Here is a 27,261-nt window from a genome sequence, read left to right on the forward strand (position 1 = left end):
GATTTGTGATATGGTCCAGAGTCATCGTCATAGATAGGACCACCTCCTGCGGCTCAAGCTGTCGGACGTACAGTGTGGCTCACGGTGCAGAGCCCCTGTTTCTGATTTTTGGATAACACGTTTCCCATGGCTGGCAGGGTGAACCACAGCTGGCAATGGCCACCTTGTATGATCATTTCGCTTCCCTCTCTGTATGCAAAACCCTGGTTGTTGGAGGCAGCCTGGGGCCACTTGCTCTGAGGAGGCCCAAAACTTATTTTGGGGGTATTGAGGTCCAGTTCCTTCCCTGTGATGGTCATCTGGGGCCACCATGGTCTAGTATGCGTTGTGCACAGAGATGAATATACTCGCTAGAAGGGCAGAGGGTCCCACTGAGGTTTTTATGCCACTTCACAAAGGGAAATGGCTCGCACTGGCTTCCTAATTTCTGGCCATTCACCACTGAGAGACTTACAGCAAATGAGTTGCACCATCAGGCATAACAAATTTGGTCTTTTTAAAAAAAAAATCTTAAAGGGGGGTTTCCCGATAATGGGACTACGAGATGTGGGATGGCTCAAAGTTTAAGGGGGTATGCTAGGACGGATGGGCCCAAATCCTGTTGTTTGGCCTAGTAAATTGCCCTAGAGTACATCCATTGAGTGGAGGGGGATTCTGGGGAGTCAGCTTTCTAAGTTCCATTGATTCAATGGGCCTACTTCAGTTGTGACTTACTACACCAAGTTGCAGGCTTTCCCTCAGGGTCTGCTTGCACATCCTTTGTGCTTAACCATGAGATCCTTTTTTATTCCTTGCCTCCATCCCTTGACCCATGCCTTCCTTGACGCTGGAAGGCCCCGCAGGTGACCATGAGCTACTTTCCTGAGCTGCGGGCTGCTGGATCGTGGTTTAGGGGAGCTAGTGTTTGGGACTTCAATTCCCCCCTTGACAGGGGCTGGATTCGACCAGCCCTTGACAGTCCTTTCCAGCTGTGGAATGGAGGCGTTACTAGCAGCACATTCTCTCTGAGCCATTATGACTGTGATGGTGTCGTTACCCCCATGCATTCTGGAGGACTGTGAACCTCTTGACCATTGCTCTGAATTTTCCTTTTAAACAGTTGCTTCCTTTCAGAGAACTTTCCTCTTGTTCCAGATCCAAGTGACTCTGCTGGACTTACCACTTTCCTCCTTGCATCTAAATAACATCTGATACCACAAGGCACGCTGCGGTTTCCTCTTGGTTTCTGCCACTGCTATATCTCACTCTAGGTCCTCTTGGGCCACATCCCTGGCCAGTTCCATTGCGCCATCGTGTATATAGCGACCGCTGCCTGGAAAGCAGGGAGACCGTCTCCAAGACCTTTCCGTTATTTTCTGTGAATGTGGGGCTGCAGTGGCGTAAGGAAGCACTGCTAGGAAAGGTTCTCTCTTCCCCCACCCCCCACCAGCCCACATTGTGGCTCAAAGGAGGAAACGGAGGGCTACTGCAAGCCGTAGGGCAAGGTCAGGAAATCCCTCGGCTGCTGTGCCGCTAGGCACCTGGGGTTCAGCCCTGTCGAAGGGGAAGTTTCGTAACGGGAGGAAGTGGTTGAGTTCCAAGCTGGCTCGGGACCTCTTTTGAGCAACGAGCCTGTGAGCCAGGGTGGCCAGATGGGCTTGCTCAAGAGGCCAGGGCTCCAAAGGGGGGGGGGTGGCATTACTCTGGCCATGGTGCTCTTGCATGACTGGACAGCCCCCCCCCCCCCCGTCAGGTAAGATCTGTGGCCCTCCTGTTTGCTGCCTGCTTGGCCTCCAGGCCAGAGAACGGAAGGGACACGGGGGTGATTTTTGGCTTCGCTCTGCTCTGTGCCAAGAATCCCGGGAAGGGAACAGCATTGGAAAGCAGGGAGACTCAACAGGGAACCCTACCGGTTGGGTCACGGGGTCAAGGACACCCAAGGGTTCCCTCCCTTTCTTTGCCACTGTGAGCGTCCAGGCAAAGACACTCCTACAGAAGTGCAGACATCCCCCCCCTCACATTTCATAAATAATTTTAGACTATCTTTTCATGGGACGGCACTGAGGAAATGGCACTTGGCTCCAAGGTAAAGCAAGGTGTATACAGCCATTCAGGTCTAAATCGCTGGCAACAAAAGCGAGTACATGTGGTATATTGTACACGTGAACCCATAAGACCGATCAATAGACGCCTGCCCTTCTTGATGCGCGTCTGGCTTCCAGGGGGACCCAACTGGGGGGGGGTCTCTCGAGGGATGTGGGGTGGTCGACCCTGCAGGGAGCCTCCCCGGCTAAGTGGGGGCCAGGAGGGAGGGAGGGCAACCCCCCCGGGTCTCCCACAATCCACTTCCACCCCTAGTGGGTCTCCGTGACAGGCTCGGTCCAGACACCCCACGAGCGGCGACTGGAGCGCGGCCAGCAACCTCTGGATTCAGCGCCAGGAGTCGGGCGACTCTCGAGGAAACCCACCGCGCCCCCCCCGGTGGTTAACCCGGGCCTGGAGCTGACGCGGATCTCCTCCTCGTGGGGGGGGGTCGGGGAAGGGGGGCTTCCCTTCTCAAACTGCCCGCGGCTGGAGGGCTAACGGGTGGGGGGGGGAAGGAAAGAGACCCTCTCCCCGCCCTCCCTCCCTCCCTCCTCGCCGCCCCAGGAACTACAACTCCCGACGAGCCTCGGGAGGAGAGGCGCCCGGCTCGGGAGACGGAGGGCCGCGAGAGCCAATGGGGCGCCGCGCCCGCGCCGGCAGCTCCAATCGGGGCGAGGGAGGCGGGCGTTCCTCCTCCGCCAGCTGTGCCCGCTTCCCCCCCCCCAGACGGGGCGATGAGCGCCAGCCGGAGCCGGAGCCGCCGGCCGAGGAGGAGGAAAAGGCGGCAGGAGCAGGAGCAGGAGGAGCAGCGGGGGCTTCTTCTTCCTCGAGGGAGGCGGCGGCTGCCCAGCGAGGAGGGCGGCGAGGGCGGCCGCGCTGCAGGTGAGAGACGCCCGGACGGAGCGGGACGGGGCTCCCCCGACGGGGCGAGGGGGCGAGGGGGCTTCCCGGCAGAGAGCGCCGCCCGTCTAGCGCTGGGGCTTCTTCCACCGGCGGGCGGGGGAACCGGGCGCCCCCTCCAGCCGCCCCCCCCGCCCGTCCCGTCCTCTGAGCCCTCGACGGCTTTCGGGGGACGAGACCGCGGACTGGGGGATTCTTGAGGTTGTAGTCCCACCGCCACCCCGCCCCGCCCCCGCACGCACCTCCTCGCAAGTTTGTACGTAACTCGGGTGGCCCAAACGGTCTGGGCACTTGCAGGAAGGGCTGAGGAGGGGTTGCCTTTGGCCCCCCCCAGAAAGAGAGGTCCTTAATTGGTCAGGGAGGGGGAGGGGCCATGCAAAGGACTCGGCACCTTAATGAACAAGCACTAATTTGCATGTTGAACGGCGAAACAAAACACCCTCCAGTCCTGCACTAGTAATTATTATTTTAGAACTGCAGGGCTGGAGGGGAGGCCGTGGATCCTCATTTCCAGCCCCTACGAAAGAGGCCCGGGGGGTGGGGGAATTGAACTCCCAACCTCGGGGCTCCACCGCCAGAGACCTCGGCCATAGGGTTATCCGGCAGCTGTAGGTGCGGCTGCCTCTCTGGGCCAAGGGGAAGGAAGAGCAGCCAGACCTCCCCCCCCATCCTGTCCCCAGGACCCAAAGGGGGGGGACGTGGGTCCAGATCCCTCGAGGATGCAGTCGGCGCCCTGGTTCTTTGTGAGAGCAGGAGCCCTTGCTCAGTCTCGTCAAGCCTTAGGAACAAGCGTGGTGGTGGTTGCGGCTCCCACAGGGACCCTCCCGCCTGGCCCAGTCCGGAGGTCCTCAATGCCGCCCCACCCGATGGTCCCCCATCCGAGGGCTTCCCAGACCGAGCCCTGCACAGCTTCTCCTGTAAGAGGGGATCGAGTGTGTTCAGAGAGGATCCCAAGGGGCAAGAGGCAGGCAGGACCCACGGTGGTCCTTACCCCCCCATGGCTCTTCAGCCACTGCAGCCCTATGAGGTGGCCCGGGGGGGGGAGGCAGCCCAGGGGCACAGGGAGGGGCTTCCTAGCTGGGCAAGGGTTTGAACCAGGCTCTCGGCAGCCCTTGGCTGAGGGGAACCCTCCCATGCGCCGGCCGCCTTGCCGCAGTGTCCGCATGTCCCTTCAGTCGAGTCTTTGCTCCACTGGATAAAGACCCCTTTTGTCCCCCCCCCCCGGGTGATCTCTGAGTCTGGCTTGCGGCTGGGGGGTTTGGTAGCCAGCCACTCACGGCCCTGACCCTGTTTTAAGCCTCTGAGGCAAACCCCTCCAGACGCTGGCGTGGGGCTACGTGGCTTGTCGCAGTTCTTGACATGCAATAGATGAGGTCTCAGCCGAGAGAGGAACGGCTGGGTGCCTGGTGAAGATGACCTCCCCCCCCCATATCCTGCTGTCCTTTCGGGAGGGGGGGAGTTGCCTTCTGGTTCTGCTGTGCTCCTAGTTCTGTGGATGACTGGGGGCCTCCCCTGCCTCCGGAGCAGCCTTCCTCCACCCGGGACGCTCTCCGGCGGAACCGTTTCTTCCATCCGTCCACCACCTTCTCCAAGCCCCTCTGAAGGGACGGTTCTCCACGATGAAGTTTTAAGGTCTCAAAAACCCGGGGGGAGAAGGACTGAGGGGGTGGTCCTGCGTAGGCCTGCTTGCCACGTGGGCTCCCCTGGGGAGGCCCCTGCTCGCTCTTCCGGAGCCGAGAGAGGCCGGCTGGGCTGGGGCTCACGGCAGAGACGTTCCTGAAGCAGCTCCCTCGACCGGGCGCTCTCCTTCTTCTTCTCCTTCTTTGGAGAGGAGCAACGTCAGCCCCTTCCTTCCTTCCTTCCTTCCTTCCTTCCTTCCTTCCTTCCTTCCTTCCTTCCTTCCTTCCTTCCTTCCTTCCTTCCTTCCTTCCTTCCTTCCTTCCTTCCTTCCTTCCTTCCTTCCTTCCTGCCTTCCTTCCTTCCTGCCTTCCTTCCTTCCTTCCTTCCTTCCTTCCTTCCTTCCTTCCTTCCTTCCTTCCTTCCTTCCTTCCTTCCTTCCTTCCATTTCCTTTCCTTCCTTCCTTCCTTCCTTCCTTCCTTCCTTCCTTCCTTCCTTCCTTCCTTCCTTCCTTCCTTCCTTCCTTCCTTCCTTCCTTCCTTCCTTCCTTCCTTCCTTCCTTCCTTCCTTCCTTCCCACCTTCCCTCCTTCCTTCCTTCCTTCCTTCCTTCCTTCCTTCCTTCCTTCCTTCCTTCCTTCCTTCCTTCCTTCCTTCCTTCCTTCCTTCCTTCCTTCCTTCCTTCCCACCTTCCCTCCTTCCTTCCTTCCTTCCTTCCTTCCTTCCTTCCTTCCTTCCTTCCTTCCTTCCTTCCTTCCTTCCTTCCTTCCTTGCGCTTGAGATGGATGGACAGGAAAGGTGGAGCTGCCCGGTTGAGCTTCTGAGGCGCCGACTGCCGTTCTCTCATGCGAAGGCCATTCTCATCCCGGCCATTCTCATCCTGTGGTGCCGAAGGCCTTTTTGCATCTGATGCTGTGATGTTCTGAGGCAGGCAGGCCTGCCGGTTCGTTTGCCGTCACCTCACCTTGAGCTGCTCTTGGGCAAAGTGGCCGGGGAGAGTCACGGCTGGGGTGGGGGCAGGGGAGTCATCCGGACCAGACATGTGGGCTGCCCCTGGGTCTATTTCCCTTTCCTCTGCAAGGGTGTGGGGCTTTGTGGGACTGGAATCCCCAGGAAATTCGTTTTATGTGTCTGGAGGGGGGGATAAATGAGGTAGAGGGGGGTGGGAAATCAGATATCTGGTTGGTCCAACATACAGGTGTCTAGAGGCTTTTGCACTCCTTTTCCCTCTTCTTCCTCCTCCTCTTCCTCCTCCTCCTCCTCTTCTTCTTCCTCTTCTTCTGCTTCTTCTTCTCTGTATTCTGCATTTCTCCCAACAAGGGACCCAAAGCGGATCACAACATTAAAATTCACACAATTTAAAAACACAGTAAGTTAAATATGAAAAGATAAATTAAACAATATGTGATTTAAAATACAATTAAAACATGAAAACATTAAAAAGATAAAAATTATCTGCTAAAATGGAATTCAGGGATTCAGTTATAATTGTTAAAACCTGGCCTGAAGAGATGAGTCTTTAGCTTTTCTCGGAAGGATAACAGGGAAGGGGCCGTCCTGATCTCCCGAGGGAAAGCATTTTGTAGCATGGGAGCTGCCACCGAGAAGGCCCTGTCTCTTGCGTCCCCATCCACTGGGCTTGTGACCGAGAGGAGGGCCTCCTCTGCTGATCTTAATCACTGAGAAGGCGCCCAGAGGGAGATACGGTCCTTCAGATAACCTGGACCCAAGCTGTAGAGGGCTTGATGGGTAATGACCAGCACTTTGAATTGGGCCCGGAAACAGACCGGTAGCCAATGCAGTTCTTGTAGCAGTTATAGGCGCCCTCTAACTGGCCCCAGTCAGCAGTGGCGAGAAAGCCAGGAAGACAGGCAACCAGCTGGGCATATTTCCTGGGAGCAAAGTTCTGTCTGAATGGCTCTTTTGTTAATTAATTATATTAATTAACTATGTTAATTATGTTAAATTGTGATGGTGTCATTTCCCCCCTGGGCCTGCTTTAACCAGGGGTTGTGTGAGGTAGTAACACAACCCCTGTCTTTGCAAGAGGGGCTGTTTATTTATCTGGGGAAGGATCGGAAAGGATGAGGTCATCCTGTCAGCACGTCCTCTCAAAGTTAGGAGGGTGGCGGCTGTTGCAAACATGGATTTTATTCCAGTCACAGGCTTGAAGTTTTTGCATGTTCCGTCAGTGTGAACATGAGTTCAGAGCCTGATGGGTGCATCCACTCAGCTGGTGTAAGAGAGGGAAATGTACACCTGCATCTACAGGTGTCAGGTGGGAGTCAGGTGTGATGCTCCGTAGGGATCCCTGGAGAAACAGACTTCGGGCTTTGCACAGCACCAGATCTGTAGCCGCTTGGGACCGACAGCCTCCTGTCTCAAACCACCTCGTTGTTGCTCCCGTTCCATCTGCCGAGACAAGCTTGGCCAAGCCCGTTGACCTCCCCGCCTGAGGTGGACAGGAAGCCTCCAGACATTCCAAGCAGACGTCTGGGATCAAAGCTTTGTTTCAAAAGGTTAAGGGAGTCCACTCCTCCCGCCCCCTCCTGACCAAGACGTAGTATTGGCGCGTATTGGTGTGCCATGTGGCGGGGGCAAGAGATGGACAAAACGGCACTAGTGGAAAAGCAGGTTAGCCCACATTCCTCAGCAACTGGCCTGTGGCTGCCCAAGGGTTGCATCTGGCGGGCCCCAGCCAGCCTTTCTAGCGGCTGCTCGGCTTTCAGCACATCCTTTGGAGGGAGGGAGGTGGTGTTGTACGGTGCGGCAGGTGGGAGGCCGGTTCCTGCTACAGCCCTTGGTTCCCATCTCCTCCTCTTCTTCTGCCTCCTTGTCAGCAGAACTGCCCGGATCCCAGAAGCAGCAGAAGCAGCTGCTGATCCACCGAGCCCTCACCAGAGACCCCGTGGACGTGGAGAGCCTGCGGGAGGCGGCCTTCAGCCAGGGGGGGCTCCTTACGGATGAGATCCGTAGGAAGGTGTGGCCCAAGCTGCTGAGTGTCAACGTCTACAGCCTTCCACCTAAGCCAGGTGCGTCTTCCAGGGCAGGGTACCTAGTGCAGTGCATGCCGGGATAGGCCTCTCCAGGGTGTGGGTGGGCATCTCTCTTTCCCAGTCAAATTGGGGTGGGTGGGTGTGTCTGGTGCAGCTGAAGACTGGGAGGCTGGACAGGAGGCTTCTGGGGCAGGGACCTGGGAGTTTGTGCCTGCCAGCAGATGCCAGGCTGCCCCTTCTTGAGTGCCCATGTGCGTGCATGTATGGCTCTCACTCCCCACAAGAACATGTCATTGTTTCTCTTCCCCCCCCCCCCAGGTCGTGAAGTGCGTCAGAACCACAAAGACTACAACCAGGTCGTCCTGGATGTCCGGCGCTCCGTTCGCCGCTTCCCGCCAGGTGAGTCGGCCTCGGCCGCAGGCAGATGGAAAGACGGCAGAAGTCAAGCCCCCGCGAGGGAAAGGGCCGAGCCATCTGGGCTCACTGCCCTTCCGGTTGGAGGCATGCAGTGGGCATGGCTCTGGTTGGGCAGAGCTTCCCTTTTGGGACTCTAACCCTCCCAGCCAACTGGGGCATAGCTGGGAGTTGTAGTCCAAAAGAAGCTTCAGGCTGGCAAAAGAGTGCTTCCGCTTTCCATGGTTTCTTGAAAGAGGCCGATGGGATCTAAAGTGGACCGGTTGGACTCTAAGAGTTTCTCGAGGCGCTCTTCCCCCCTCCGGGTCTCCCCAAAACCCCAAGAGAATCCAAAGAGCAGATGGGCAGCTCGGCCCTCAATGATCCTCCTGCAGAGCTGAGAATTTTTAATCACGTAACCCATTCATCATTTGTAATAGAAACTCCTCTGAGCGTCTCCTGACGTTCAGGGCATTGTCCTCTAGGGCAGTGGTTCTTAACCTTTGTTATTCGGATGCATTTGAACTGCAACTCCCAGAAACCCCAGCCAGCAGAGCTGATGGTGAAGGCTTCTGGGAGTTGCAGTCCAAAACTCCTGAGTAACAAAGGTTAAGAACCACTGCTCTAGGGTTTAAGAAGACATTTCATTCCCCAAAGACTCAACTTTGTTCAGGTTCTGTTCCATTCCCTTAAAATTTTGTAGGGAGCTCTAGAAATAGGTTTTTCCATTTTCTCTCATTGGGGGGATTTCTGCTTTTATCATTGGGTTGCATCATGTTTCACGGGTGTGTGGGTGTGTACACGCACACACGCACACATATATATTACCTAAATTATTGGGACCTGGGGGCATCATTTGCCTTTTACTGTGCACCCATAATACTTCATTCATCGTGATTCTTCTCACTAAATTTTTCTTACTGGGTCCTTAACACAAGCAAAGCCCCTCAACCCTGCAAACCAAGGGGACCCTCTTTTCTAACCAAGCTGCTGGACTCGGTCCAAGGCGGGCATGGCTTTGGTGGCTTTGCAAAAGCCTAAGAAGGGCTCTTGGTGAAAGGGCCTTTCGATCAAGGCACCCTGATGGACCGTCAAGACAAGAACAAAGAGGGAAGCTGTAAGGGCGGCACACCTCTGGCCGAGGGCTGGACCTCCTCCGCCGCCAGGGATGAGACCAGCTGCTCCCCTGAAATCTGACAGCCCGTTGCCAGGTTGGGTCGCCCAGCAGCTCCTGAGCAGGGAGCAGTCCTGGGGATGCGGCCTGTACGTGTGCATGTGTGCGTGTCCATCTCTCACTGCCTCCCCCAACCTTTGGCCCAGGGATGCCCGAGGAGCAGCGCCGGGTCCTGCAGGAGCAGCTGATCGACGTCATCCTGCAAGTCCTGCGAGAGCACCCGGAGCTCCACTACTACCAAGGCTACCACGACATTGCCGTGACGCTGCTGCTGGTGGCGGGGGAGCGCATGGCCGTGGCGCTGCTGGAGAAGCTCTCCCTCCTTCATCTCAGGTCTGACACCTTGGCGTTGCTTCAGGGAAGGGGAATCGATCGGTGGGGGAAGAAGGCAAGGCAAGGCGACATCCCCCCCCCCGTCAGTCTTCTCTGGCCATTCCCTCCCCCCTTTCCATGTTATCTCGCAACAGCCCTGGGAGGGAAGGTCAAGGTTAGAGAGAGTTATTGGCCCAGATCCCCTGGGGACCTCCATGGCCAGGTGGGGGTTTGAAATCGGGTCTCCCGAGTCTCGTCCGGGACTCCAACTGATGCGTCTCACGGGCTCCCCTGCCCAGAGCAAGGATGATGGACCTCTGACTCTCTTGATGTGGCTGGACCGTTGGAGTGGGCTCGGCGGCCGGATTTATTGGCAGGTGCCTTTGCTCCTTGGTGAGCCACCTGCTCGCCGGTGCCAGTTGCCCCCTGGGATCGTTGACGGCTCCTCCTCTTGCCGGCCGTTCTAGGGACTTCATGGACCCCACCATGGACAGCACGAAGCACATCCTCAACTACCTCATGCCCGTCCTGCAGCGGGAGAGCCCTCGGCTCCATGACTTCATGAGAAGGTGAGCCTTTTTGGCTGCCCCTACATCTCTCTCCCCCCCTCCGCCTCGACATACGCTGGGGAGGTGCTGGATAGAGAGGAGAACATCCGTTCTGCAGGATGCAAAAGGAAAAGGGGCTTCTTTCCAGAACGGGACAGGAAGGGCGTCTGGAGTTAGGGAAGGTGCTATTCCGTGGGGTCTTCTAACCGGAAGCCCCCTCTCTTGGCTTTCTGGCTGCAGATCTGAAGTGGGGACCATCTTTGCCCTGAGCTGGCTCATCACCTGGTACAGCCACGTCCTTGCCGACATGCACCACATCCTGCGCCTTTACGACTTCTTCCTGGCCTCCCATCCACTCATGGCCGTCTACTTTGCGGCTGCGGTATGGCTTCTTCCCCCCCCCCGTCCTCCCGGTGGACATGGGGAGGGCTGTCAGGCTGCCCCAGCCCTGGGGCCGTTCCTTACCCCCCACCCTGCTGGCTAAGGCTAAGTGACGTGGCGGCCTGGTGGCTTGACCACTGCGTCGAGGTTTCCACCTCAGATCAGCTGTGAAAGAGAGTCACCTTGCAGAAGAACGGCTCATCTGGGAAAGAGTGCCTCTGCCAGAAAGGAGCTGGTTGACCTGTCCGGACTGGATGCTCTCCTGGGAGAGTGGGCATTGGAGCCCACCGGGCCAGGAGAAAGCCAGGGGGGCAAAGACGGGTGTGTGGCCCCTCCCGAGGCGGGTGGGCCGGCGAGGAGGAGAGGTCTGCCTGGGACCCTTGAGACGTGGGCAGGGTAGCAGGCAGAAGGGCGACCGGAAAGGGCTCCTCCTGCGATCCTGAGCCTTCACCCTCCACCCCTTTGCCTCTGTCTCTAGATTGTCCTTTACCGCGAAGAGGAGATCCTGGCCTGTGAGTGCGACATGGCCAGCGTCCACCAGCTCCTCTCCCGCCTCCCCCAGGACCTGCCTTACGAGGCCCTGGTGGTCCAGGCCCAGCGGCTCTTCCGGTGCCTGCCCCACACCGCCTTGGCTCGGGAGGCAGCCCTGCAGCGCCACAAGAGGTGAGCGGGTGGGTGTGGGGAAGTGGGGAGGCAAAGCCCCAATGGCCATCCGCCTTTGAAGGGGCCACCAAAGCATGGCAGGGCCCGTTTCTGGGAGCCAGGCGCCCTGCCCTTGTGGCCCGGACTGCCTCCGGAGAGAGAGGGGAGGTCTGTGTGGTGTGAAGGGGGCTCACCCTGGACAGCGAAAATCTGACCTATGAGAGCCAGGGGTGGGCTCTTTACCCCCCCCAAACACACACACACTGGAGCTCATTGTCTCCTTCTCTCTCCCCCCCCCCAGCATCAGCATCAGTTCCTTCTCAGAGTTCCAGCAGGCCACTTTGTGCCAGCGCCCCGATGCCATCCTTCGCCAGCAGCAGCAGCAGCAGCAGCTACAGCGCTCATTGGCCAGCCGTGTGCTGGAGGCCGGCGACGAGATTCTTCTCCCAGCAGAACGCAGCCGCTTGGTGAAGGCCGCGGTCTGGGGGATCACCGCCTCCCTGGGGGCTGCCGCACTGGCGGTCACGCAGACCGCTCTGGAGTGGGGTCCCGAGTTCCTGCTCCAGCTCTTCTAGCCCCGGGCCGGGTGGCTGGCCATACAGGGCCGTGGTGGCCGCTGGCGAGGGGGAGGGCATGGGATGCTGGCTGCCCGTCTTTGGCAAAGGCTCAGCCCGCCCGCCTCGCATCCCTGAGTTCCTGCCTGTGGAGGGGGTTCCCTGCAGCGACCGAGAAGCAGCTGACCGCGGCCTGCACCAGGGCGCCTGGCTTCCTGTGGGCTGCCAGCAGAAGGCGGTTCCTTTGCCAGCATGGCCAGGAAGGGGCACCGCCCTCCCGCCAAAGGGGGCCGTTGAAGTAGCCTGGCTGCTGCTTTTGGGGCCGGGGGAGGGAAGGGTCTTCAAGTGGTGCCGATGGCCCACGTGAGGTGAGACCCTATTGGAGTCGAGGCGGGTAACGGTCCTGGCAAGCCCTCCAGGCTGGGAGCAGGGCCACACGGGCCCAGTGGAGCAGGGGGGCTGCTCTTTGGGGGGGTGAACGCGGTCCTTCTCCTGGGGAAGGCGAGCCCCACAGGTCTGGAGAGCACATTGTCGCCCCTTCAGGGGAGGTGCTGCTCGTGTTCCTGCTCAGGATTTGGGCCGGTTGAATTATTGTTATTGCCTTGTGATTTTATTTTATTTTATTTAAATCATGGAAGTGCTCCTTTGAGGAGGCACGGCTTCAGAAGCCTAAAAACGTATTTAAACAGGGAAGGTGCTTGGAGACTGTGGTTGGGAACAGGCCACGAGGGCCACAGCAGTGGGGGGGGGGGGGAGAAGGAGGGGATTTTCCATGGGTCTTGCCCACGGCTGGCCTTTGCTTCAGCTTCTTCACCTCAGTCAGTGCTGCTATTCCTGGGAGGGACCTTCACCCGAAACCCCCAGGCAGCCACGGCTGGCTTCTGTCAGTAGGCCGTGGCCAGCGAGGAGGGGGTGGTTTCCAGAGGCTGGGGTGGGGGTGGGGGGGCTGGTTGCTCTCCACCTGCATCCCCTGTTTTCACCCAGGGAGCGCTTTTGGCTAAACGAAAGTGACTTCTGGGTGTGGGAAAGGCTCCCCCATGGGTATCACTGGCCATTATTGTGGCGGTGGGGGTCAGAAGGGGTGTGTGGAGGAAAGGTGAGGGTCTGGCAGCCTGCCTGCAGCCCAAAGAACACACCTGGCCCCTCCTCACATGTAAAAAAGGAGGAATTGTAAGGCCTGGCTAGTCACCGGGAGGCTTCCTGGGTTTCCGTGGGGTTTGGGGCCCCCTCTGAGCCCTTGATCTGTCCCTCTCTCCACCCCCCAGGGCAGTTTTGGTCTTTTACTCCAGGCCCTCTCCGCCTGCAGAGCCCTCTCAACTCACCGGTCCTTCAAGCGGCTATAGGGTCACTCAAAGGAGAACAGCGTGGGTAGTTCAACAGGGCTGGGGTGAGCCGGAGCGGAATGGCCGAAGGACCAAGCCGAAAACCGAGGAGTTATTCGTAAACGGTTTATTGGCTTACAACAAAGGACTAGCACACACAACTGTAAAACCAGCATAAATAGCCTGTTCTCTGTCTAAGTGGCCTCTAGAGGCCTTTCAAAGGGGATGGGACAGATTCCTGGAGGAAAAAAATCCGTTGCAGGTGACAAGCCATGATGGGAATGTAAGATTTCCAGGCTCTTAAAAGGAAAGGGCCTCCAAAGGCCAGAGGCAGGGGAAGGGGGGTCCTGAGACAGCTATGTCTCGTGGGCTCCCAGAGGCGTCTGGTGGGGCCACGGGGAGATCCGGGGAGCTGGACTAGAGGGTCCCTTGGCCTGATCCAGCACAGGGCTCCTCTTATGCTCGTATGTTCTTGCCTCCAGAAGAGGAGAGGCCAGGCTCAGAACACTGAGTGGTAAATCTTCTCGTTAAAAGGGACGGGAAGCTTTATTATTGTTGTGATGTGCTGTCCAGTTGCCTCTGGCTTAGGGTGACCCTATGAACCAGTGGCCTCCAGAATGCCCAGTACTCTGCAGCCCTGCTCATCTGTTACAGATTCAAGGCTGTCTCTCCCTTCGTGGAGCGAATCCATCTCACGTTCAGTCTTCCTCTTTTCCTCCTGCTGCCTTTTCACTTTTCTCGGCATTATGATCTTTGCAAGTGAGTTTTGTCTCCTCATGATGTGGCCAAAGTGGAACAGCCTCCAGTTTTGTTGATGACCAGGAAATAAAGACTTCTTGTCTATTCCTGGAGCAGGTGTTTTTTTTTGGTCAGTCATAATGGGGTGCCTCCATTTCTTGAAGGAAACCGTGCCGTTTCTCAACTCTCTCCTAAACCACTCCTGGGGGCCCGCGGGATTTTTCAAACCACTTGAAAATCCCCTACTTTCAATTTTGTGTCTCTGACAGTCACGGCCAGGGTGTTAAAAAGAGCTCGGCAGGACCTGCTGAAGAACGCTCTGCGTGAGCCGGGTTGGCCAGTGGCCGGGGATGGACATTTGTTGCCCGGTCCTGTTGCTTAGCAAAAGGAGAAAAATATGGCTCAATCAGCACATGTGTAGAAAACAAAATCTGCTTGTTCTGCAGAAGATGGACAGCCTTGTTAGAGAACCAGAGTCCCCTGCAGTACTGGGTTCATTATTTATTTATTTTTATTTTATTAGATTTATACCCCGCCCATCTAGACCAAAGGTCTACTCTGGGTGGCAATTTCTACTCATTGGAGTGAAATTGTGGGAGTGGGGTTGCTATAGGGCGTGGGGTACTTTTTAAAAGCTAGGGTCCCTGGGGGGGGTTATTGCAAGCCCCTCGGCATGTGTGGGGCTCGGCACCGTGGTGCCAGAGGCGTCAGGTCAGAGAGCACATGTTGCAGAGAGAGAGAGGGAGTTGCCGTGATCCTGAATAGCCACTGAGCGAGAGCGGTTCTGTGTGGGCCCCCTTGGTGGGGGTGCTCCTCTGCCGAGGCCCCCTCGGAAGGCGCAGGAACATTTGTCCTCCACATGCAACAGCCTGAAAGGGCCTGCGAGACTTTGGGGAACATCTGTGACGGCCCATTTCCCCCAAGCGCTGTATTTCAATCTTGCTAATTTGATTCCATTTTGAAGAGACCTTCGTCCAGCAGGCCGAGGCCAAGAGGCAGTCCTGAAAGCAGCCAAACCAAGGAGCTGGAGAGGGGACAGATTGTATTTGTCTTCTGTGTGGAAGGGATTGTGTCACTCTTGAGCCACACTAGACACCATTACAAGACCTCTATTCAGAGCACATTACCATCGTCTCTCAAGACTAAAGGATGCCTGATCTGAATCTGGTTCCAGATGTCTTAGGAAGGCCAAGATGTGGCTACAGAGCCGTCCAGAGTGGCTGCCCAGAGGAATGCCTGGGGGGAGGGGGAGAGAGAGGGAGAAGGTGCGCCCTAAAGTCCAAGGTGGGTGTTTGCTTCCCTTTGCTTCCCCGGCTGCCACCAGCTGCCAGGAGGGGAAGAGCCGCCAAGAGGGCTAGCTGGCAACCTAGTCGATGGGCCGGAAAGTGAGCAAGGGGGGCTTCTCTGGCATGAGGATGAAGCCGTAGACGGTTTTGAGGTCGGCCTTGGAGACGGTATCGATCTTGAAGTTCCGCAGGATCTGGAAGAGCAAGAAGACCAGGGAGGTGAGCCAGCGGAGGGAGGCAAGAAGGGCCCGTTCAGCTCGGGCAGCAGGGCTCAGAAAGGTCCCTTGGGGGGCTCTTTTGGACCTCCCTCCCCAGAAACCCTTGGCCGGCGGGTCCCTCCAGGCCAAAACCCACCCCAGCGGGATCTTCCCAGGGCTTCTCCCTGCAGAGACGCTTACGTGCATGAGGAAGAGCATCATCTCCGATTCGGCCAAGCGCCGACCGATGCACTGGCGGGATCCGAAGCCGAAGGCCAGGGCCTTGAAGCTGTTGTCGTCTTTGCTGAGCCAGCGCTGAGGGTCGTAGCGCTCCGGGTCGCTGAAGACCTCCGGGCTCCGGCCCAAGGAGTACAGCCCCACCTGGCACAGGGTCTGGGAGGGGAGGGGAAGGGAGGGGTCTGAAAGCGGTCCCTTCCTCTTTCAGCTTGAGCGTTCACCTGGGAAAACGCCGTCCTGTGCAGCCAGGTGGGGTTGGGGTTGGGGCTGGACCCCTCCCCTCGGGCCCACTCACATCACCAGACACAAGACCGGGTGGGTGTGTTTGTGTGTTCTGAAAAAGCCTGCTCTGACTCGTGAGTAGGGCTCAGTCGAAGCCTGGCAGGCTTGACTTACAGGGGGCTAGGCTTGGTTGAATGTCAGGAGAACATGAAGTTCTCGCTCCTGAAACTGACTGGGGGGGGGTGACCTTAGGCCAGGCACCCCTTCTCAGCGTGGCCTCGCTCACAGGGCGGTTGTGAGGATAAAGGAGGGAGAAGGATGGGCTGCCTTGATTTTACAGCAGGAAAGAAAAGCAGGGCATTAATGTAATATGACTGATAAACATGACCCGCAGTGGCTTCCAAGCCTTCTCCCCTGGAGAGAGCCTTCCTATCATCTTCTTTGTCATCACAGTAGCCATCACCCTCATTCATCATCTTAATTCATCCTCATTCATCACCTTAACATGACCACCATCAGAGGGTTCTTTCCACGAGAGGTGCTGGGGGGGGGGGAGAGACCAGCCTGGGTCCTTCTGCTTGCAAACCTGTTGTACTTCTGCCCCATCCACTACGAACCCTCCCGGGATCCACAAGAGTATCAAGGCCTGCGAGCGTGTAACCGAAAGACACTTGCTGGGGCTCTAGAAGATGCGCTCGGGGGGGGGGAATCGGTGATGGAAGCCAGTGAATACTCACTCCAGCCGGCACGTAGTAATTCTGAAGCACCACGTCACGGGTTGGGTAGCGCTGCACGGTGATGCCCACTGGGTACAGCCTGTGAGAGAAGATGCCCTGGGTGGGTGAAGGAGCCCTGGATCTCCCAACTCCTGCTTGCTGAAGGGAGGAAGGAGAGGGCCTCTCGTGCCTCTTTGTGCCGCCACCAAGAACAGCACATGCACCGGGTGGGTCGGAGAGGGTGGGTGGCTCTTATTTCTGGCAAACTCGAGGAAACACAGTATGTTCCTAACCAGGTCCCCCTGTGTCTGAAATGTTTGTCTTGGTCTTCGGATGCCCAACCCCCCCCAGCCAGAAAAGCCCCCCGTTTGCAAGTGGGAGTCGTTCTGTCTTGTAATCGGAGTGGTGAGGGATGGCTAAGCAAAGGTTCTCGTTCTGCTTCTCGGCCCTCCCCTTGCTTCCAGGCAAGAATTACTGGGGGTTCAGATCGGAAGACAGGAGAAAAATCAAGGGGGGGGAAAATGAGGAAATCATGAAATCCAAACTAAAGGAGAGAAGGTGCAGAAAGTGGGACAGAAAAAAAGGGGGGAAAGAGGTGAAAGCAAGCTACTCAATCTGCTCTTTACCTCACAACTTTTCCCTGCCTGCTGTAGGAAATGCCAGGATGTGCTTTGGGTCACGGGGTCCTTGGGGCCAAACCATGAAGAGACAGTGTTAGAATAGTCATTCTATTTGATATCAGGAGAAGGTCAGGGGCTTAGTTAAGGTAAGATATTCAGGTCCAGAATGAAGGCAGAGTCATTATCCCCAGATAAGCCCCCGATTCTAGGTCCAGAAGAACGGGATTTGGACCTGGTCTCCAACGAAATGCAGGCCCTAAATCCTGCCTCCTTGGGCAGGGCAGTGGCTGAAGAACATTCCAAGGGCGACGCCAAGGCCATCATCAGAGAAGGAGTGCCAGGAGACGGGAGGAGGGCTTCTGCTCAGAGCTGGGCCTTTTCAGGGGTGGCCCTGGGACTCTGGAATGGACTCCCTTTGGAGATCCAACAGGCCTCCCCCCACCAAACCTTTCAGAAGTCCTTCAAAGGTGAACTGGTCAAAGAAGCCTTCAAGGACATTCTCCCCCTTAGGTAGCCACGTGAACCACCTCTCTCCGTTGCTGCTGAAGAGCGTCACCACCACTTAGGTTTTCTCTGCCCTAAACCCCTAAGTTGCCTCTTTATTTGCCTGGGATTTTATTGATTTGCTTGTTTGTTTGTTTATTTCTTTACATGATGTGTTGATTTTCATGGTTGGAGGGTGAGGCTGGGTTTGCATGGCCATCTAAGAGATGCTCCAGATGTAGGTCTCACTCGCTCGCTCGCTCGCTCGCTCACTCACTCACTCACTCACTCACTCACTCACTCACTCACTCACTCACTGCCTCTGATTCTTGGACTCCTTCCCTTCCCTTCCCTTCCCTCCAATTCCACGATTCTAGGAAACCAGTGAAAGAGGGAGGTATGGGGGCCATCACACACCCCAGGAGCCTTTAAATCCCCAGGGTAAGGCAGCCTGAGTTTGATGTGCCCGCATAAACCACGGGGTTGCCTATGATGATCCCGTTGCCCCTTCTCCACCAGGAACAACCCCTTCCTTGTTGGCCCCCTCCTAGTCCTCATTGGTGTGCAGTGGGACTGGCCTTCCTTTAAAGCCACGGAGAGGGGTGAGAGCCTGGAAGGAATTCATGGTGGCAGGTGGGGGCAGCCTCTCGCCTGTCCAGGGTGATCAGTGTTCCCCTCCCACCTTCTCCTTGCCACTCCCTCCTGCCCCGCCTTACCTCAGTGTCTCCTTAATAGCCCCCTTGAGGAGTGGCAGGCCGTTCAGCACCTTGGAGAGCTCTCTGGACCCCTGCGACTCTGCACCCTTGATCTCTTCCCGAATGGCGGTCTGGACGTGGGGGTTGCGGGCCAGCTCAAAGAGGGTGAAGAGCAGAGGAATGGCCGTCTGGTGCCGGGGGGGGGGGGAGAGGAAGAACGAGAGCCGTGAGTCACCCCTCCCCCAGCAGGTTCAACAGTCAAGCCCAAACCCGTATAGTCAGGGTGGGTCTCACTGACCAAGAACTTCACTGCATCCATGTGAGAGCCACGGGACACTGCGAAGCCCCCCCCCCACGACCTTCCCCACCAAAACGAGTTTGGCTATTCCAGCCTCTTTGCAGAACTAGTTCTGAGGCTGAGATTTCTCTCCTCCTCCATGCCAAGAGATCTTAGGGTAAAGTTCTTCCCATCAGAATGCTCAAGGGTAGCTATTTTTCTTGATGCCTTCCCTGCCCTGCTGGACGAGGCATCAGTGGGTTTTATTTTTAAAATGTGGACACATTTACTTAATTTCAGGAAGTGGCTCCTCGGATCAGGCACGCCACCAAGCAGAGCGAGCATGCGTCTCTTTGGTGGCTCAGTGGGTTTCTAAAAACGACACATGAAAGAAGATACTGCAGCTGCATTTAAGTCTCCCCGGTGGTTTGTTTTTTCAAAGGTCAGGCAGGAATGAAGCTCTTTTTTTCACAGGGTCAGCAACAATTGTGTGTGTAACCGACAGACAAAGAAGAGCTGCTAATTTAATGGCCAAGGTATGAAGTTATCGGGAGCGTGGCGTCGGGGCTGTGAGCCCCGGATACTGAAAGACCGCCACTGGAGGCCATTTGCTTACTAGGCCCAATTCAAGGTGCTTTTTTTAATCTTTAAAGTCCTAAATGGCTCAGGGCCCGACTATCTGAGGAGCCACCTCTCTCACTGGAAGCTCATGTGGGCTTTAAGATCATCAGGAGGTGTCCTCTTTAAAATGCCAACAGTTTCAGAGGCCTGCCGAATAAGCAAGCAGAAGAGGGCCTCGTCCCGTGGGGTGAAACGCATTCCCTTCTGAGTTGCCTGCTGTTTTCATGTTGACTGCTCTTAAGAATGAAGTAAAACTACATCTTTTTAGACTGTGGATGATGCCTAACCTGCCCTGTGGCATTGTTTTTAATCTGCATCTTTTGCTCGTTTTCATGGTTTTTAGTGTATTTGCTTGATTTTATAGTAGAGCTGGTTTATATGTTTTTATGCTGGGTTTTGTTGTTGTTGTTGTTTTAAAAGCTGGCTGGATAGCTCAGTTAGTTAGGCACCTGGCTGCAGAGTCAAAGGTTGGGAGCTGAGTTCCCCTGCTGTGCCCCCTGAGAGAAGAGCCAACCTGTGTAGCCGTGGGCAAGCTGCACAGGGTCCCCAAGGCAACCCCAGAAAGATGAGAATGGGAAACGACTTCTGAGTCATCTCTGAAAAGGGTCAGCATAATTCAGAAGGAAATTGATGCACAGTTATCAATGATGATTTTAAACTAAGTATGGTTTCCTGTTTTTGTAAGCTACCTCATGTGCTATCTTTTAGTGGAAGGGCGGGGTGTCAACGTAATCAAGGAAGAATGATAAATAATATGAAAAAGACAAAGGCGTCTCTGAATTGTGTATCTTGAATCTATGAGAATGAATCCCAAAGCTGTGAAAGTCAGGCTGATAGCATTTCGTTCCTTTTTCTAAGTTGGCGCTCAGGAACGCTTACAGAACACTCCAGAATTTAGGTCCAAAGCTTGAGTCCTGGAGAATGGGCAACCCAACATCTGAGGGTGCGGTGTTGCGCATGCGTGTTGTTCCGAAGGGAGTCCCCTGGCACTCCTTGAGTTTTCTCCCTTGTTCTCCGGTTTCTGGCTTAAGCTCTCCCGGATGCCGCAGAGCCCCCCCCTCATCCTTGGCTGAGGTCAATGCCCACCCTCCGGTTTGCTATCCCCTGGGGAACCATGACGATGGGGGCACGCTCACCGTGTCGACGCCACCCGCCGTGAACTCCGTGATGTTGGCCTTGATGGAGTCGAGGGGCATCTCCTCTTGCAGAAGCAGCTCCGCCATGATCCCCGAGTACTTCCGCGGCTTCCCCAGGCAGAATTCCTGGTAGATGTTCTGGATGCACTTGTCAGCTGGAGAAGCAAGGAGGCAGGTGTGGAAACGCATCCCACCCTCCCTTCCGTAAGAGGCATGTGCAGACCCCCCCCCTTGGTTCTGAAAGCCTGGCCTTTGTTCAGCCCATTTGGACCTCAGGGTTTCCATGGCTGAACTGGGAAGGGCTCCGAGGGGCCGCTGGAGGACTGGACGAGGTTGGAGGGGTGGGGGTGGGGAGGCCCATGAGCCTTGCTTCTCTTTCCTCATTGTGCGAGGACTTCTGGAATCATGGAGTTGGAAGCCCCCCCCCCAAGGCCATCGAGTCCAACCCCACTGCTCAAGGCAGGAATCCCAACCAAAGCAGGTCTCACAGAGGGTGGCCCAGTTTTCTCCTGGAGGCCTCCCTCCAGCATGGGAGCGCTCAGCACCACCTCCTGAGGTCGTGGGTCCCATTGTCATACTGCTCTAGAGGTGAAGACTTTTTTTCCTGATATTCAGCCCCAAATCTGGCTTCCTATGTCTTGAGCCCATGATTGTGTGTGCTGCATTCTGGGTTGATTGAGAACAGATCCTGCCCCTCCTCTGTAGGGCAGCCTTTCAAGCATGTGAAAAGCAGTATCGTATCTCCCCTGAGTCTTCTCTTCTCAAGGCTAAACATCCCCAGTTCTTTCAGCCTTTCCTCAAAGGGTTTGGTTTCCAACCTCTTGATCATCCTTGTCGCCCTCCCTCTGAACTTGCTCCAGTTTGTCAGCATTCCTTCTTCAAGTGTGGTGTCCAGAATTGGACAGAAGACTCTAGAGGAGGCCTAACCTGTGCTGAACAGAAACTCAGCATCTCTCTGTGCAGACAAAAAGAGGTCTTTCAAGCGGTCTCTGCCTTCCAGCTGTACCCACTAAACATCATTCCAGAACTGTCATGGGGCACAGGGATCCCCCTCCACCTCTGGTCATCACCTTCTGGCCTCTTGCTCACCCCCAAGATGTGAATCAGAACCCACGGGACTTCGCCTTTAGACCGCGAGCACCATTTGAGTCGAGTCCTCCCAGTTTTTTCCCTTCCTCCGCACAACCTTGTCGGCCACCACCTCTCCTCCTGCTTCATGTAAAGGGGACCTCCCGCTCTTCCCCACGAGTCAGGCCATGCAGCCTGGGCCCCTCCAAAGGCACCCCTGGCAGTGTGGACAGGCCACTAAGTAACATAGGGGTTTGAGAGGTCCATGCATAGGGGTAGGGTGCCGCACACCTGCAGCACACTTGTGCATTTGACTTCTGTGTGTGTGTACACATACACATCGAGACCTGGGTTCAAGTTTAGTGGCATTTAAAAACCTTCAAAGCATTGGAAGCTCAGAACCTGGAATTTGAGAGCATTAATGCAGAGATATTTCAGTCTCCAACCAAAGTTTAAGTGGGGCAAGAAAACGTAAGAAAAATAAAATCCCCTGGATCAGTGTTGGGCATTCTGGAGAAGTGTCGGCCGCTCCTTTCACATCTTGTATTGTGGTCAGCAGGCAGCCCTTTTGTGTGTGTGCGTGTGTGTGTGTGGGTGTGCGCGTGCGCGTGCACGCGTATACACACACACACATCTGACAGTGCAAAAGAGCCTGTGCTCTTCTTGAATTTTGAATTGCCCAAATGGTCTTTTGGAACGCCATATTTGGAGTGTATGAAAATAATGCACAGCACCTTTTTCCACCTTTGTAAGACTAAACAGATCTGGGATTTGAGGACGCGGCCAAAGTCTCCTTCTTACCAACCCACTCAATGGATACCCTCAGCATCCTCACTAAGCAGGGTTCTTTCCATCTTTCTGCCATCCACCTAAGCCACAGATACGTGGCTGTGAAGGCGGGGCTGATCACCTCGATTATTTCCACTCTGCCCACAGTATCTATTGTGCGGGTGTTGAACTTCCCATCCGCTTTGGCCCTTTGCACTCCAGAGCATCAGTGCCTCATATTTGGCCATTGCTCCTCAGTTCTGCCCCCCCCAAGTCATGCAGCCACTTGGCATTCCTGCGGCCGTAACAGGCTGGGGTGCAGGCCCTGCCACCCCATCATCACCTCTCTTCCTTGGACTGACCGTGTGAGAAGATTATGTCCCAGGCATCCATGTGATCCTGCCAGAGCTTGTTGTTCATCCAGCGCATGACACCCGGAGGGAGGAAGAGCAAGGGCAGCGTGGTCTGCAGCATGGTCTCCACAGCGTCAATGAACTTCTGGGAATCTGGTTTGGGGGTCTCCTCCAGAAGGCCCAGGCGCTCCCCGTACAAGGCGTAGCTGCTGGCTGCAAGATAGATGGGCGGAGGGCAGAAATCAGTGAGTGTGAATGATGATCGGAGGGAGGGAAGGAAGGGAGGGAGGGAGGGAGGGAGGAAGGAAGGAAGGAAGGAAGGAAGGAAGGAAGGAAGGAAGGAAGGAAGGAAGGAAGGAAGGAGGGAGGGAGGGAGGGAGGGAGGGAGGGAAGGAAGGAAGGAAGGAAGGAAGGAAGGAAGGAAGGAAGGAAGGAAGGAAGGAAGGAAGGAAGGAAGGAAGGAAGGAAGGAAGGAGCAGATGATGAGTGGATGGGAAGAAGGAAGGAAGGAAGGAAGGAAGGAAGGAAGGAAGGAAGGAAGGAAGGAAGGAAGGAAGGAAGGAAGGAAGGAAGGAAGGAAGGAAGGAAGGAAGGAGGGAGGGAGGGAGGGAGGGAGGGAGGGAGGGAGGGAGGGAGGGAAGGAAGGAAGGAAGGAAGGAAGGAAGGAAGGAAGGAAGGAAGGAAGGAAGGAAGGAAGGAAGGAAGGAAGGAAGGAAAGGGAATGGATGGATGGAAGGAAGGAAGGAAAGGGAATGGAAGGAAGGAAGGAAGGAAGGAAGGAAGGAAGGAAGGAAGGAAGGAAGGAAGGAAGGAAGGAAGGAAGGAAGGAAGGAAGGAAGGAAGGAAGGAAGGAAGGAAGGAAGGAAGGAAGGAAGGAAGGAAGGAGCAGATGATGAGTGGATGGGTGGAAGGAAGGAAGGAAGGAAAGAGCAGATGATGAGTGGATGGGTGGAAGGAAGGAAGGAAGGAAGGAAGGAAGGAAGGAAGGAAGGAAGGAAGGAAGGAAGGAAGGAAGGAAGGAAGGAAGGAAGGAAGGAAGGAAGGAAGGAAGGAAGGAAGGAAGGAAGGAAGGAAGGAAAAAGCAGATGATGAGTGGATGGGTGGAAGGAAGGAAGGAAGGAAGGAAGGAAGGAAGGAAGGAAGGAAGGAAGGAAGGAAGGAAGGAAGGAAGGAAGGAAGGAAGGAAGGAAGGAAGGAAGGAAGGAAGGAAGGAAGGAAGGAAAAAGCAGATGATGAGTGGATGGGTGGAAGGAAGGAAGGAAGGAAGGAAGGAAGGAAGGAAGGAAGGAAGGAAAAAGCAGATGATGAGTGGATGGGTGGAAGGAAGGAAGGAAGGAAGGAAGGAAGGAAGGAAGGAAGGAAGGAAGGAAGGAAGGAAGGAAGGAAGGAAGGAAAAAGCAGATGATGAGTGGATGGGTGGATGGGTGGATGGGTGGAAGGAAGGAAGGAAGGAAGGAAGGAAGGAAGGAAGGAAGGAAGGAAGGAAGGAAGGAAAAAGCAGATGATGAGTGGATGGGTGGAAGGAAGGAAGGAAGGAAGGAAGGAAGGAAGGAAGGAAGGAAGGAAGGAAGGAAGGAAGGAAGGAAGGAAGGAAAAAGCAGATGATGAGTGGATGGGTGGAAGGAAGGAAGGAAGGAAGGAAGGAAGGAAGGAAGGAAGGAAGGAAGGAAGGAAGGAAGGAAGGAAGGAAGGAAGGAAGGAAGGAAGGAAGGAAGGAAGGAAGGAAGGAAGGAAGGAAGGAAGGAAAGCAGATGATGAGTGGATGGGTGGATGGGTGGATGGGTGGATGGGTGGAAGGAAGGAAGGAAGGAAGGAAGGAAGGAAGGAAGGAAGGAAGGAAGGAAGGAAGGAAGGACGGACGGACGGACGGACGGACGGACGGACGGACGGACGGACAAAGCAGATGCCTGCAGTGGCCAGGTCTAAAAGCACCTCTGATTCGGTCCTATCCAGACAAGGGCTGGAGGGTGAGATCCAAAGTGGTTTGGGTCCCATTTAAAAAGTCCTTATCTTTAGTGTGATCTATTTTAACTCTAGCTTGAACAATCCTTCCATTCAGACCGGTTGATGTTTTTTCTTCATTGAGAAGGATCTTGACAGGTTTTTGAATTACTGGTTTACTTGGGAGTAAGGTTTACCTAGTTTACTCACAAGTAAGGAGATGGCAGTACAGTAAGGGGCAAATACTGGGGTAAAGTTTGGGGGAAAGGAAGGGAGGTAACCCTCTTTCCCCCAATTTCTCCTCAGTCGGGCCTCAGAGAAAATGGAAATAGAGCAGAGGGCGTTCCTGTCATCCATTAAAATGTCACAAACCACCGAATATGACACGGGGTTGTCACTCCAGATAAGACCACCCAGAGCTCCAGTTGGGTGCAAACTAACCATCAGCACAGGCTACACAACCAGATAATTAGGAATGCACCAAATTGTGCCCCCCAAAAATAATCACAGAAGCTCAAGCGCTCTGCCAGAAAAGAGGGGGGTCAGCTCTTAAAAGGGGCAGGATGGAGGACGCTAATTCAAAAGGGGTGTGGATGGTTTGAACCAAACCACCCCAAAAGTGATCCAAATAGCAAGCTATATGCCTGGACAGGCTCTCAGTTGCTCCTAAGCAAGAGTAGGTGAACACGGACCTTTGCATAGGAACAGCGGAAGAAAGAAGCAAGGGAGGGCAAGGCCAAGTCTGTCAACTGGGGGGGGGGGGTGATGATTTATCTGAGCTGTTCCAAGGCTGGTTTGCTTGTTTGTGGCTCTTTGTTTAATTGTAGCCACGAATTTCTGTTTCAAGCACATGGTGCTAAACTCCCCTTAAGAGCTCCTGCAGTGGCTACTTTCTCCTTTAAAAAAAAAAAAAAATCACCAATAAAATATATTTATCAATGACTGCAAATCCAGTTTGGTGGTAAAATATAAAATACATCAAATATTAAAAGCATATTAAATGTTGAACATATTAAACAATAACAACGTATTATTAAATTAGACACAATTAAAAATGTTTATGTCATAGGCAGTTTGGCAGAGTGGTGACCAAAGCTGCTTACAGAGAACTTTTAGTCCTGCCGGTCTGAAGGCCTGGCACAGAGCCTCTTAATTGCATTTCTTTCCTGCGTTTCCTCCAGGAAAACCTGAGTCAGCAGACATGGCTCTCCTTCCGTTCCCCTCACAAGGAACCTGGGAAGCAGGCCAGGATGAGATAAGTATCCCTCCATCACCCAGGGAGTTTCCTCTCTTAGGGAAGCCGAGACACCCCCCCCCCCGACACCCCCACCCCACCGTGACCATTTTCCTGGCCTCAGTAGGACCATTAGCGGTGGACCATCCACTTTTCCACCCCCCCATGCACAGAGCTTTAATGGTGGGGGCCACAGGTCTACCTGGACAGAGCGCGTGGGGGGGGAGGAGTGGGGACAGGTCAGAGAAGAAACAAAGAAAAAAAAAGAGGATGGCCATTGTTACATACAGCACTGATGTTACCTGTCTGTCATGGGTTTGGAGGGAAAGTTCCATCCTATGGGGAGTGGAAGGCGGGACATCAGGAGGAGGGGCTGTACTGTATATATATGTGGAGCGTGTGGGAAAAGCTGAGAGAAGAAGCTTGAGTGGGAGTCTGTGTGTCAGACAGGGTACTACTGTGTGTCAGTCAGTACCAACCTGATAGGTTCAGGTGTCTGTATGGTTAGCCAGAACTGATAGGTTCAGGGTCTGTGCTTCAAGTTAAGTGTTCTGTGTGAACCAAACTGTGTGTCTGTATGATTGAGACTAAGCCACGTTACTGTATCTTATTCACCTGATCATTTTATTTTCCCTGTGTGTTGTTTAAATAAACCTTATTCCTTTATTTGTTAAAAATCCATCCCTGGTCTGTGTGACTTCTTATAGGGAATGGTTGGTGGCAGCTTAGTGAAACTGTGGCCTATCCCAGTAGGTCTGGGTTTGTCACATTGATTGGTGTCCAGTGTGTGGGATACGACTGGTCCAGTTGTCCAGTGGTCCAGCAAAGCCTTGGCAAGTGTGCCCAGAGCAAGGGGGGTCTAGTCAGGGACAATCTGAGAGCACGTAGGTAATCTTCTAGGTGTACCTCACGGGGAGGTGCACTAGTAGAAGAACGTGTAACCTCAGATTGGGGACTAGATTAGGGAGCTCTGAGGCCACCTGTTTTGGCGGGAAAAAAGCTGAGGCAAAACTGTGTAGTAGCAGTGATCTAGCCTGCCTGCTGAGAGGCCTAGCAGAGGGGGGTAGACTCTGGCTCGCAACTGTTGCAAGTTAGTGCTGAAGAACAGCAGTAATCTATAGAAAGCTGGTTCTGAGGCAAAAGAAAAAAAAAGTGGTCGCTTTATTTTGAGGCTTGACTTTTGAAAGCAGCCTGTTCTGGGGGGGGGGGGGAATTATGCCCTTGACTCGAAGCCAAATGGCAGAAATGGGTGAAGTGAAAGACCCCCAGGTTGACCAAGGTTCTGAGGATGAATTTGGCTCAGTGCAGGGTGACAGCACGGGAGAACAGAACCCAGAACTCAGGAAAATGCTCATAGCCCAACAGCATGAACTGAGGATGAGGCAATTTGAAATGGAGGAAAGATTAGAGAGAGAAAAAATGGAGGAAAGGGAAAGAGAGAAACAAAGACAATTTGAATTGGAATTGCAGAGAGAGAAAATGGCGTTTGAGTTAAGAAAATTGGAACTGATGAATCAGAACAATAATAACAATAGGGATTCTGAGGGAGGCCAATTGTCTAAAGCTGACCTGAAGAAATTCCCTGTGTACCACAAGGGAGATTGTCCTGAAGTGTTCTTTTCCCTCGTGGAAAGAGCGTTTGTGGACTTCTCAGTAAAGGAAACTGAGAAGATGACCATCATGCGATCTTTAATCAGTGGCAGCCTTGCAGAAGTCTATGCAGAGATGCCAGAGGAACTGATGAAAGATTTTGCAGAGTTTAAAAAA

At 54.8% G+C, this 27,261-nt stretch overlaps 2 protein-coding genes across 5 annotated transcripts in view; one reads left to right on the forward strand and one right to left on the reverse strand.

Moving 5' to 3' along the window:
• Positions 1-2,776: 2,776 nt before the first annotated feature.
• LOC110084813 (TBC1 domain family member 20) lies at positions 2,777-13,753 on the forward strand. Of its 2 annotated transcripts, none has more exons than XM_072999643.2 (8): positions 2,777-2,946; positions 7,421-7,612; positions 7,895-7,975; positions 9,290-9,476; positions 9,923-10,024; positions 10,244-10,385; positions 10,863-11,047; positions 11,328-13,753. In XM_072999643.2, exons 1-8 carry the CDS (start codon positions 2,799-2,801, stop codon positions 11,599-11,601), a joined length of 1,311 nt encoding a protein of 436 aa, XP_072855744.2. In that variant the 5' UTR covers positions 2,777-2,798; the 3' UTR covers positions 11,602-13,753. The 2 variants fall into 2 exon arrangements, with proteins under 2 accessions (XP_072855744.2, XP_072855745.2); XM_072999644.2 differs by having other exon boundaries at positions 7,424-7,612.
• Positions 13,015-27,261, reverse strand: part of LOC110084842 (cytochrome P450 11B, mitochondrial) — a 30,609-nt gene continuing 16,362 nt past the window's right edge. For all 3 annotated transcript variants that reach the window (XM_072999639.2, XM_072999638.2, XM_078392097.1), the window contains exons 4-9: positions 22,329-22,532; positions 20,131-20,285; positions 18,118-18,284; positions 16,320-16,398; positions 15,325-15,516; positions 13,015-15,120 (exon numbers count right to left, since the gene is read on the reverse strand). In XM_072999639.2, the coding sequence (XP_072855740.1) occupies positions 15,007-15,120; positions 15,325-15,516; positions 16,320-16,398; positions 18,118-18,284; positions 20,131-20,285; positions 22,329-22,532 (911 nt within the window). In that variant the 3' untranslated portion in view covers positions 13,015-15,006. The remainder of the gene's footprint in view (positions 15,121-15,324; positions 15,517-16,319; positions 16,399-18,117; positions 18,285-20,130; positions 20,286-22,328; positions 22,533-27,261) is intronic.

This window comes from Pogona vitticeps, chromosome 4 (assembly GCF_051106095.1).
Source record: "Pogona vitticeps strain Pit_001003342236 chromosome 4, PviZW2.1, whole genome shotgun sequence".
Lineage (NCBI taxonomy): Eukaryota > Metazoa > Chordata > Lepidosauria > Squamata > Agamidae > Pogona > Pogona vitticeps.

Bases quoted from the DNA above. Each gene is read 5' to 3' on its own strand.
- LOC110084813 (XM_072999643.2), top strand. From the start codon at position 2,799: ATGAGCGCCAGCCGGAGCCGGAGCCGCCGGCCGAGGAGGAGGAAAAGG. The intron at 10,386-10,862 runs GTATGGCTTCTT...CTCTGTCTCTAG, and splicing joins CCGTCTACTTTGCGGCTGCG to ATTGTCCTTTACCGCGAAGA. The intron at 11,048-11,327 runs GTGAGCGGGTGG...CCCCCCCCCCAG, and splicing joins GCCCTGCAGCGCCACAAGAG to CATCAGCATCAGTTCCTTCT.